This window comes from Triticum urartu, chromosome 6A (genome assembly GCF_056163025.1).
Source record: "Triticum urartu cultivar PI428250 chromosome 6A, HENAU_Tu73, whole genome shotgun sequence".
In the NCBI taxonomy this organism is placed as follows: domain Eukaryota; kingdom Viridiplantae; phylum Streptophyta; class Magnoliopsida; order Poales; family Poaceae; genus Triticum; species Triticum urartu.
Genome location: NC_141878.1, coordinates 20,528,689 through 20,541,096, shown reverse-complemented (window position 1 = coordinate 20,541,096; position 12,408 = coordinate 20,528,689). Strand labels below are relative to the sequence as shown.

Below are 12,408 nucleotides of genomic sequence, written 5' to 3'. Positions count from 1 at the left end.
CTTCGAGCGCCGGCGATGAGACTTCTGGCCAGGATTTCCCAGCACGGATGAGGGTGCTCGTCATGGAGGATGACCCAAAAAGCCTCCATGACTTGAAAAATCCTCGAGCGATGTGGCTACAAAGGTAACTAGGCAGCCATGTTGGATCTCGTCGCCTTAGTTTAGCATGTCTCCTATACATACTCTTGCAAGATATGGATCCTCTCGTACTGCGTTTTTGTGTCGTGCAGTGATGGCGATCGCATGTCTCAAAGAAGCACTGAGAGAAGTGGAGGATAACCGAGAGGTCTTGGACTTCTACATCATCATGACCATTGTGCACAGCGGCGATGGAGGAACATGATTCGATGACTTTGACCTCCTCGAGTGCATCCGGGGTTGTTACGCAGTCACCAGTGATTCCTCGACATGTCAGACATATATGCATGGTTACTATTAGGTTAGTGACAATACATAATGATATAGATCTATGATCCTACACGCGTGTTTGTCCAGTGTTCTTGACCGACGATACCAAGAAGATGATGAAGAGGACAATCGACGAAGGCCTTTGCTACTTCTTGTAAAGCCTCTGTGCTACTAGGATTCGCATGCTCTGGTTCCATTTCTGACAGAGGGGATCAGAAGTGGATGACCGAGATGAGGGGGGTTGCGACGACAACTAGTAGGGTTCCAATGAAATAGAAGGTGTGTGAGATATCTTTCTAATGGATAGTCAACCATCTTTTCTATGTCCACCATGTTCGGCTGTTTGTGCTGGTAGCATCATACATGATCTGTTTCTACTTGATTAATTAGTTTATGGGTGCTTGTTGATGATTTCACTTGTAATCTGCAAGCATCTGCATGTATATACTACTAGATGCGTAGGTTTTCGGGTGCCAGTCTAGCAAGCGAGGCTTCGTCGGTGTTGCAGCGAGCCGGCACGTGGTGGTGGTTGTGGTGCGTTGGCTCGGGCGTCGGCCTACACTGTCTAGGCCTGGGCATAGTCATGTGCAGTGTCAATATGGTCTGGCTGATGGACTCCTTCTCATCATCGTGTATAGGCTTCTAGACGCTAGCTATGTACCACTGCAGAACGCAGCGGTGGCACGCGAGCAACTAGCAAGATGAGTAGTAGTGTGCGGCACCAAAGCAATGTCGGTGCCGTGTGATGTGCCTGGTTGGGCAAGCGGCAGGGGACGTGCAAGAAAACATAGAGTAGCAACTTATTTCTGGGTTCTTGCTAGTGTGGACTGATTGGCCTGCATGCTGGAGTACTATACTAGTGTGGGACTAGGTTGCAAGAGCCTTTTTGCACCGAGCTGGACTAAGGTGAGCCTAGGTTGGCCTATTGACTTGTCTTCACCGGGCTGAGCCGGGAACCTCTCTTAGCATGTCAATCCTTAGTTTTGGATGGTCCCTCGATCCGAGTCTAGGTGAATGAATCATTATGATATCCCATGATGCTTGTGACCTCGACATGCGAGTAATCCCCCTAGTTCTCAGGAATATGGTGGAACCCTAGTATGTTTAGGATTGAATGTTAATAGAGTTTATCAACCTCTTTATATGTTTATGTTAATTCGATGTTGGGCGATGTCGACAATTCAACACATGCCTCCTTTCGACGAAAGGTCATTACTATTGGTCTGAAGGTATGAAGCAGAGGTTGCTAGTGACCGGCTTATCTCCCTCATTCCAGGATCATTGCAATTGGGGATAAACAGAGACCGCCTTACCTACATACACGGGGAACCTTAATTACCATTCGGTAACTGGAGTGGGGATGAATGACAGTGGCGTATGGGATATGGGGCTGCTGCATGTATGCACATACCTATATTTGGCTCATTTTTAGAAACATATAAAGTGGCTTAAGAATCCGAGTTTGCATTATGACTAGGCATCGGTCACATTAGACATCTAGACTCCCTCAGAATGCTTTAGTCCTCTTGATTCCAACAACCGTTACTTACGTCTCATGTTCTTTTACTGTTGAATTTTATTACTTTATTTTCAACAACCTCGCAATATTTTATACTCCCCTTTGTGCTTTCCTTTGGATTGTAGCTAAATTGCAGGCACAATATTATTATCACTACAAGAGACAAAGTCCATTTTTGGCGCTCCCTGTAGAATTGATTATCGTACCTTAACAAGGCTACAACTCAACTCTGTGTACTTGCAAGACATCAATCAGCGCCCGCGAGTACCCTCTGTGTTGTTTGTTCACGTGCACCTCCTGACAATGCCTCCCTGGAGCGCGCCAATCCGGGGATGGATTCTAGCTTCGGGGTGCAAACACTTATCCAGCAAAAGCTCATACCAATCATTTAACATTTATGGAAAGTCCAAATTTAAAACCTAGTTATGGCTTAATTTATCTGACATGATGCAATCGACACAAAAGGTAATATGTTGCAAGTGAGGTGCATGGATGATGAAAACTATCACAACTGTGAACAAGAGTTAGACACCATGCATCATATTTTTTGTCTCATAGATATACGTGGAGTTGTCTGAGCATGGCATTGGGTGTAAGGGATCGCCCATGTTTCTTTACACAATATTCCTAGTGTGTTACCATTTTTTTGCCAAGAAAATGTAATTTGCAAGTGGTGAGTTGACCCGCTCTATGCCAGTCATGTTGGAAAACTATGCATTTGAGCCTATTTTTGAGCTTCCTTATGAAATCTCATGTTGAGATCATCTCCTATGCATGCTATTGCTTGCAATATTGGCAGGTTTATAGGTGGATGCTAACAAGTAGGTTTGGAGGAGGGTCACATGGACTTCAGTAAATTGCATTGCCAAACTTGAATCTCCTATGCGTCTAATAACCAAGGAGGTCAAGCACTAGTAGAAAAAGGGCCTTTAGTCCCGGTTCTGGAACCGGGACTAAAGGGTCGGTACTAAAGCCTCCCCCTTTAGTCCCGGTTCTAACTGGAACCGGGACTAAAGGCCCTCCACGTGGCCGCTGCCTGGAGGTCCACCTTTAGTCCTGGTTCTAACTGGAACCGGGACTAAAGGCCCTCCACCTGGCCGCTGCCTGGAGGTCCACCTTTAGTCCCGGTTGGTAACACCAACCGGTACTAAAAGAAATTTTATGATTTTTTTGAATTTTTTTTCTAGAATTTCAAATTTCTGAATTATTTTAACCTCTAATCTCTAATCACCCCTCATCACTGCTCAATTTAACCTTTAATCTCTAATCACCCCTCATCATTCCAAATCATCTAACTTCCCAAACGGTCACCCATCCTCTCACTACTCCAGCCTGAGCACGCTTAACTTCCGGGTTCTATTCTTCCTCGTTTCCAAGTCTGCACTTGTTGTTTTCCTGACAATAGTAAGATGTCAATCCTATTAACCCTCAGGAATTTAGCTTGAGCATGAAGTCACACATTTGACTGTTTGAGTTTGAAACTATTGTTCTAAAAATCAATAATTATTTAGTAACACTAATATTTCTTGAATAAGTAGTTTGACCACATTTTGACCCTAGCTTGACCACAGTTTGACCAGATTTGACCAAAATTCAAAAAACTGAAATAATTATTTAGTAACACTAATATTTCTTGAATAAGTAGTTTGACCATTGTTTGACCACAGTTTGACCACAATTTGACCATAGTTGACCAAAATTCAAAAAAACTGAAATAATTATTTAGTAACACTAATATTCTTGAACAATTATTTAGTAACACTAATACTTCTTGAATAAGTAGTTTGACCATAGTTTGACCAGATTTAACAAAAATAAAAAAAACTAAAATTTGAGCATAACTTTTTTTCCTTTTAGAATCTGAGGATTCTAAAAATTTTCAAACAAGCCGTAGGCCGTCTCCATCGGATGCGGATTTTCGTTCTGAACATTTTGATATATTATACGTTTTTTTCCGACATCGTATGCAAAAGTTATAAACGTTTTACATTTTCCCTACATTTTTTGCAAAACATGTCCAAATTTAAGTTTTTAAATTTTCCTAACTAGTAGATGCAGTAATATAACTACCTCTCGAAGGATTTTATTTTTTGAAGTTTTTATCATTTTCTTTTGATTTTTCCGAAACAAAAAAGGCGATCCACGGGGGGGGGGGGGGGGGGTGTAGAGTTTGAAAATTGGACCTTTAGTCCCGGTTTGAGACACAAACTGGGACTAAGGGCATTGCACCCTTTAGTCCCAGTTTGTGTCTCAAACCGGGACTAAAGGTCTAATCTTTAGTCCCGGTTTGAGACACAAACCGGGACTAAAGGGCATCGCACCCTTTAGTCTCGGTTCATGCCTCAAACCGGGACTAAAGGGCATCGCACCCTTTAGTCTCGGTTCATGCCTCAAACCGGGACTAAAGGGCTAAGGTGAACCGGGACTAATGCCTTAGCCGCACGAACCGGGACCAATGCTCACATTAGTCCCGGTTCGTGACTGAACCGGGACTAATGGGCTGACCCGGCCTGGACCATTGCCCCCTTTTCTACTAGTGAAGGATGATGCTAGTGTGATGAATGATGGGAATGATAATTTTTCAAATGTGGCTTGTGGTGTTATTGAGGATGATTCTACATGTTTGGACGTTTCATAAGGTGTGTGTTGATGGTTGATGGCTCTAAGCATGATGGTTTGCTCCATCACTTGGTGAAAACTCTATTTTAATGGTCATTCCTCTCCATTGCATTAACTTAATTTGCTTCTGTTTTTGTTGACTCCAACCTTTATTAGTAATTGCCTCTATACCATTCACAGAGTTACACACATGTTAGAAGCATTGGTATATGTTGCATATTTAGGTTTGTAACTCTATAGGTTATTTCTGTTTGTTGGACTATGGTTGGGACCACAACACCTCGTGTTGTCTTATTATTCACTTGAATAGTAGTACCTGACATCATAAACTTGTATGGAAGGAAACAAGCATATTATATTGAATCAATGCCTAAAATGTTGGAGATCATGCATTTGTTTGCACATATGGAGAGATACTACAGTTACCATGGGTTGATTGCTAGAAATAGGAGGGGTTTTCTGCAAAAATACAAGTCGTTTTCTAGACTCACTTAAAACTGGACTACAGGTTGATTACGAGAAATATCAGGGTTTTTCTACAAAAAACCAAACGTTTCTCCAGGCTCACTTAAAACTGGCTGCAGGTTGATTACTAGAAATATTAGGGTGGTTTATGCAAAACATGCGACAGACGGGAAGAAGCACTAATCCTTCTATTAGTAGGTATAGATTACGTTGAAGTTGTTCCTGGAGCATGAGAGATGATATGATGTTTGAATTAGCTTAATAATCCGCTCATTTTCTGGTGCATATGCTATCTTAGTAACTTATGTGAGCATTGATGTCATTTCTTTGCCTAAGTGAAAATTGCGGTTGTACCCTTCATGTGAGCTAGTGTAGCTACACCTTTCATCCTACTTTCTTCATTGCCTTGAGACTCAAACCTCCAATCTTTGTCTATGTTTACCATGGAAACATCTGAATAGAGAATACACAATAATCTACCATACATTGGGGTTTGTGTACCAGCAGTCCAATATATTTGAATCTAAAATAGAAACCTCCTCAAGATCCAACGTTGTTTTGAGTAGAGAAATAAGCCTCTATATATCACTGTCACCATGTTCCCACTTTCAAATCATGCCTAAGCACACATGTAGTTCCATATAACCATATACAATAAGCATTGGCTTGAACACACCCAATTTTTTGGCACATGGGAGACTTCCCACGACATTACGTCAAGCCAATGCTTAGAACATGGTAGACCATGTGATCCTTTGTGGTTCTCAAGAAGTTGCTCATGTTCTCATGGCTACATCAGCTTGGAAGAAGCTTATACATCTTCTTCATTTCCTAGGTCCATAAAGGTAGTGACACCCTTTGAGTGAACCAACCCTACTTCTCCTACTTTAATTCTTCACCGAAAATGGAATATCATGTCCAAGATATGTCTTCCAAATTCAACGTGTTGAGTGATGACCAATGAACACATAATTTGCACCAAATTTTGGTGGTACATAAGGTTCTAGTCGTTGCTCTTGCGTTTGATCCATCCTTGCCGAAGCCAATAGTTGAATCTTTTTCTATGAAGCTACTTGTATGCTTAGTTGTGGTTCGAACATAGGAAGATACGGTAATGACATATGAGAAAATTCCAACCAATTTGGCCTCTATCCAAATAAATAGATCATAAGGAGGTGTGTTTTGTGAGAGAAGGTCCACTATACTACTAGTATCTCATTCGCAGCCAACCGAGTGTGCATCATAGTAGGCCACCAGGTTGTCACCGACAAAGTAGTAAAGTCGTAAGTTGAGGTGTGTCATTCTAAGGACATAGGAAAGGATGTGCTTCATCATCTAGTATTGTGGTTGGATCATGCATTAAAGGAGACATTGTTGGACAAGTTTGGTATTGCAATGCACCAACAAGACTTGTATAAAGCGATGGATCCTTGAAGAAGGAAAATTAGTGGCAGATAGTATGGACTTGGTGTCAATAGTGTGGAGATGGTTTTTGCAATGAGCATGGATGCACAATCAAGTATTTAGAAAGCGTATTGCTCCCGTGACAAGGTGTTAGCTATGAATTCCATCGACGTATAAGATGTGGTAGGTGGTGACTCTGTTTTAGTGAGAGGTGATTACCAGGAGTCATATTAGGATAGTAAAATCCTAGGGTGAGGATATAGGTGGAGAACTGAATGGACCAGACATAGGGTGCTTGCTTATGGTCGTATAGGGACATGTGGAATAGGCAAACATGAAAAGGTTTGTGGAGTAAATGAAACCTGGAGGTTGGTGGTTGTAGTCTGTTCCATCAAGAAGATTGTGGGGAGAAAATAAACAGTGTTGGTTGTGGTTGACGAATTCACCACCATCGTCTCTTTGCATTTAAGAGAAACATGAAACTCGTTAAGGACAAAGGTGTAAAAGCATTGCAACGTAATATCGGCGGCAGACTTGTTACTTAATGGGGAAGTTCAGAAATAGTGTTAGTACTCATAAAGAATAACGACATAAAATATATAAGTAGAGAAACTAAAAATTGGAGAAGTCCACAAATCACAGTGAATTATTTGGCAAGTGTAGTAGTAAAAAGTGGGAAAAATAAAAGGCAGGCATGTTGTCGTCCAAATTGACAAGAATCACGAACAGGAGATTGTGGAATTCTTTTATTACATGCTGGAAGAAATTTCCAGTTGCTGTAGAAATGGAAGCTTGTCATGGCGAGTCCCCAAGACGTCACTGCCCAAGACCTCCTTAGCTATTTGCAAAGCAAATCCTGACACAACCTTTATTCATCAAGCGGAAGTCATAGAGGTCACCTGAGCTATTTTCTCCCATGAGGATTCTCATTGTTGCTAGGTCCTTCGAAGAGAAACCATAATGATCAAATTCAAATGAACAAAATATATCACAAGGACAATTATGAAAAATAATATGTTCTTGATATCAGATGGCGAAATTATAACTTTGTTAGGATCAAAGGAATAAGTAGCAAGAGAAGTGGATCCAATACTTGTTATGTGGAGCCTCAAACCATGTCCAACTAAAACACTATGAGGAGTGTGCATTGATGACGAATAAGACTTGTCCAAGATATTTGGGTTCTTAACAATGTCTGAGGTGGCTCTGTAGTCCATGAACCAATTATATGTGGAGTTGGTTTGATGTGAGAAATTGCTTATTGGGTTTTTGATCGTGGAGTATTGATCCCACGATGGAGTATGCAACATTTGTTACAATCCATGGGATCAAAGTTGACCGACCAGGAAAATTGGAGCTGGCCATATTTTTGATGACCACTGTACTTGGGAGCATCTCGTCTACGAATTCTACCATTTCTACGCTCCGAGGAGCTTCAAGTGGGGCGGTCGGAACCGAGTGACCATTTATCAATTGCCGCCATTGTCTTGGTCCCTGCCCGTTGCTCCTCGACGTTGGCATATGCACCACCATGTTTGGCTAGTGTAGTGGCCAATGATGAGTGTTGTGGTACCCTCGACAGGCTTGCAGTGATCCAATGTGATCTCCATATGCAGCAACCATGAGTGTGCCTAGACGAAGTTTGTAAAGGGACAATGTAGGTAGAGTTCGGAGGCCATGACCTGATAGATGCGGCTGAGGCTGTGAATCACCAAGAATGTGAGAGAGTTGCCGGTTACCAGTTTGTCCTCATTTGCGAGGACGGCGATGAGCGTCCCGAGGTTCTAGTAGTAGGTGGCTATGCTCATGTAACCTTGCAATATTACATAGAACTTTGTGCTTATGTGGATAGTGCTTCCGGGAAGCTTGTCCCAAAAGAACACATGTAGCTGCTACCACACGATGTAGGATGCATTCTCTATCGACATGAACACATTCTATAGCTCTGTGGATACTATGGCATAGAGGCACATGGCAATATTGAGATCTTCAATGCACCACTAGATGTCTCGATATGCAGATTGTACTCATGCTTGAGTCGATGAAGCGTACTGAACTTGGTGCGAACGAGAAGGAAGAGATGCTTCAAATTGGTGTAGTTTTTGGCGGCCAAGTTGAATTTGAAGGGTGATACTGATGTAATGCATGGGGGATAAGAGAAGGAAGAGTTTCTTCCATTCAAATGAATGATTGGAAGGTTGCTGCTATCGGAGGACTCATCAATGAACATGGTGCTAGAGAGGGATGAGGCGGATCTATCATTCGTGGTGACGGCTCAGAAAGGAACTACTATGATGCCAAGAAATTGTGTGAGAAACAATTCGTGTTACATTTATGGCTTTGGTCATTTATAGATATATGCACATTGCATTAGAGTGCAAGAGAGAGCCCAACTACCTAATTACATAACAGTCCATGCACTGGGCATGGGAGCATGCATACGTACACGGGCAGGTAACATGCGAAACAAGCTCGCGTTACTAGAGCGAGGTTGTTGGGTTTCATCTGCCAGAAAGGGAGATACACTGAATTGAAAATTGACCCACTAAGCATCTTCCAAAATATTACTGTAAGCATCTCTCCATCAAATTAAATCCACAGGTTATGCTTTTAAATGCACTGCACAACTCTTTTATAAGTATTTGTCTCTTAGTTATCCACCATAATTATTTTTGAAAGATCCAATGTCCACCACCATTTGCATAAATAGGTCATATTCAACTTCGTCATCCATTCACACTGAAGCCCCTTGGAGTTTGGTATACAAGCAAACAACCATTTTACAAAAAAATGGTGACCGTGATTACTATATCACAGTTCTAAGGCAAAGAGCGGTCATGTCTGCTTGAGGAATTCATGGAAGGTGAGTAGCCACCCTCAGTCCACATGATGAAAACAACGGGGTGATGCTCCCTCTTTGTCGACCACTTGGAGGCTTCACATGAGTGTTTGAGCAAGAAACTAATGCATTGGCAACATTAAACAATAGCATCTAGAGTTCAAGGTATCAAAGATGGCAAGGCAAACGGGCTGATAGAGAAGTCACTTTTAGATGAAAACCAGATCCTTGGTGATGGTATGGTAGCCAAGACCACCAACAACACGGGACCCCAGATTTTTGAGGCTTGGATGTTAGAACACAGTATATATGACATCAGCAGGTTCCAAGCTTGATTAAAAAAATGTGCAATCTAGTTTGAGAAATCTCGCCTAATTTTATTGAATAACGGAAGTGTTCAAAGGTGGGTGCCCTAAGAAAGAGGTAGCACACTATGGAGTGACCAAGGAAAGAAGGCTTTTGACTAGTTTTTTTAGAACGGATTTTTTTGAAGGTAACTAGGGAATTTATTCAAAGTTCAAAGCTGAAGCAATACAAGCAATGTCTGGCAAGGTCCCTAGCCACAAACGCCGACTAGAGGGAAACGCTGAAGCCGCCTTAGCTATGGCGTGAGCTTCCAAATTTGCTTCCCTACAATCATAACGAAAACTAACCTTTACAAAGTCATTCATGGACTCCTTTATTTCATCTATAACCAAAGCGTATGAAGATAGTGTACTCCCGTTTATATCCTTCACCACTTGCATGCAGTCCGGAGCTATCATCACATGTGTGACGTTTAGATCTCTCGCTAGAGCAAGCGCCTCGCTGCATGCATGTGCTTCAAGGCTCGCTGCATCCACTAGGCCGTCAATGATGACAGCTGACGCGCCAAGATAGTTGCCATCTTTGTCTCTGCAGATCGTTGCGGCCGCCCCCGTCCTGCCATTGTGAGATATGGCCCCATCAACATTAATTTTTACTTCATCATTACCTGGTGCAATCCACCTATGAACTCGCTTCTCTGGAGTTGTAGTATTGGTGGCTGGCTTCATAACTGTAGCTATGTTCAGGTCCTCCAAATAACGGTTTATGAAGCTCAAGGTAGACAAAAGAGTTCTGAAATTCATCATTATGTATAGCTCTTCTCCTCGCCCATCAAATAGCCCACATTGATATGAGTATTTTAGAACGGATTTTGACTAGCTTTTTTTTAGAAGAACTGGATTTTGACTAGCTGAGAGAGGTTTTGGGCTCGGCCTGAGTCTTGCTGGGCCCGACAAGTGAATGGCCCAAGGTAGGCCCGACTCAGTTCAGCTCGACGCAAAAAGGATCGCAGCCCAGTCCCACAGTAGTACACAGTACTCCGGCACGCAGCCGTTTCTCAAAAAAAAAAAAACAGTACTCCGGCACGCAGCCTAGTTCAGTCCACAATGTTTTTCGATTCTTTCCTATTCTCGCTACGCTACGTTTCTTTGCACAGAAACAATGGGTCTCTTCTGGTTTATTTTTCCCCCTCCAAGTTTGTTCTTCTATGGTCTCAATGCCCTTATGAGGTAGTGATGAATTTCACGCACAATAAAGTAGATCGAAGTGTGTGATGCTTGAGTACCCACACAGAAAATAAGGCGCTCCGCTAGGTTTTCATGCGTGCTGCAGCCATACATGGCCAGCTCCAAGCGAGTGCACGACGAGGACAATGAGGAGTCCAGCAGCCAGCCCACGCCGACGCCGTGCACGGCCACGCCCAGACCGACGCCGACCGATGCCGAGGAGCCATACCCACCACCGCGTGCCTACTCGCCGCCACGCCAACGCTTGCAGCCAGAAACTAATTAATCGGGCAGAAACAGATCAAGTATGAGTGTTGATGCAGCCACCACAAACATGGTGGAGACTGAAAATAAAAAGATGGCTGACCATCCGTTAAAAACGTATCTGACGCACCTTGTATTTCATTGGAGCCCTGCTGGCTGCCGTCGGAGCCCCGCTCGTCGGGGTCGTCCACCTCTGATCCCTCCTCCCTCCTCCACTTCATGACGTGGATCCAGATGTTGCGCACCTCCTTGTGGCGCAGGGGCTTGGACATGAAGTAGCAGGCGCCCTTCTTGATCGTCCTCATCACCATCTCCACGGCGTTGTCACTGGAGAACGCTGCCCAAACACGCATGCAGGATTGCAGATCTATATCAGTATGTACTGTTGCTAACCCAACAGCAGTAACCAACCATGCATGCATATATGTGCTGTCGAGGACTCACTGATGACCGGGTAACGACCTCGGATGCGCTTGAGCAGGTCGACGCCATCAAATCCTGCTCCTCCGTCGTCGCCGTGCACGACGGTCATGACGATGTCGAAATCAAATCCTGTTCGGTTCTGCTCCACCGCTCTCAGCGCTTCTCTTGGCGACGCCTTCGCTGTCACTGCATGAGACAAACACGTAGTACGTTACAAGGGGGTCCAGATCTCGCAAGAACAGGTAAAATAGGCAGGCTAAACTGGGGCGACGAGATGCAAGATGGCTGCCCACGTACCTTTGTAGCCGCTGCTCTCAAGAATTTGTGTCAAGTCGTGGAGGCTGCTGGGGTCGTCCTCCACCACAAGGGCCCTCATCCCCGCGGGAAAACCCTGGGGAAAAGTGTCCCTGCCGGCGCCGGGAGGGAAGGTGTCGCCGTTCGCCATAGCGCGCACGCACCTACTGCTCGTGAGAAGGTACTACTGGTGATAGAAAGAGAGTGGAGAAGGGTCCGAAGATACAGCCCAATATATAAAGCCTGCCGGAAGCCTCATTTTTCCTCATGAAACAGAGTGGAGTAATGCACTAAGATTTGCCATATATTACTTAATTAATGGAGTACACTAAAACTATATAGTATAACGTACTGAGTGGAGTAATGCACTAAGATTTGCCATATATAACTTAATTAATGCAGTAGACTAAAACTATATATAACGTATTAAAACCCAATATAATGTAGTAGCACTGGTAGAAAAAGGGCCTGTTGTCCCGGTTCGTAAGGGCCTTTAGTCCCAGTTCCTGAACCGGGACTAAAGTGTCGGTACTAATGCCCTGCCCCTTTAGTCCTGGTTCAATCCAGAACCGGGACTAAAGGCCCTCCACGTGGCCTGTGCGCGGAGCCCAGGCAGGAGACCCTTTGGTCCCGGTTGGTGG

General features: G+C 43.6%; 1 protein-coding gene across 4 annotated transcripts; it reads right to left on the bottom strand.

The window, feature by feature from the left end:
- Positions 1-7,060: 7,060 nt before the first annotated feature.
- Positions 7,061-11,954, bottom strand: LOC147963360 (two-component response regulator ORR27-like). Of its 4 annotated transcripts, none has more exons than XM_087527974.1 (4): positions 11,771-11,954; positions 11,495-11,659; positions 11,181-11,387; positions 7,061-7,357 (listed from the first exon to the last, which is right to left on the bottom strand). In XM_087527974.1, exons 1-4 carry the CDS (start codon positions 11,916-11,918, stop codon positions 7,320-7,322), a joined length of 558 nt encoding a protein of 185 aa, XP_087384100.1. In that variant the 5' UTR covers positions 11,919-11,954; the 3' UTR covers positions 7,061-7,319. The 4 variants fall into 4 exon arrangements, with proteins under 4 accessions (XP_087384100.1, XP_087384098.1, XP_087384099.1 ...); XM_087527972.1 differs by lacking the exon at positions 7,061-7,357 and adding an exon at positions 9,068-10,175; XM_087527973.1 differs by lacking the exon at positions 7,061-7,357 and adding an exon at positions 9,068-10,175 and having other exon boundaries at positions 11,513-11,659.
- Between the last annotated feature and the right edge of the window lie 454 nt (positions 11,955-12,408).

Bases quoted from the DNA above. Each gene is read 5' to 3' on its own strand.
- LOC147963360 (XM_087527972.1), bottom strand. From the start codon at position 11,918: ATGGCGAACGGCGACACCTTCCCTCCCGGCGCCGGCAGGGACACTTTT. The intron at 11,388-11,494 runs GTGAGTCCTCGA...GTGTTTGGGCAG, and splicing joins AGGTCGTTACCCGGTCATCA to CGTTCTCCAGTGACAACGCC. The intron at 10,176-11,180 runs GTGCGTCAGATA...TCACAATGGCAG, and splicing joins GGGCTCCAATGAAATACAAG to GACGGGGGCGGCCGCAACGA.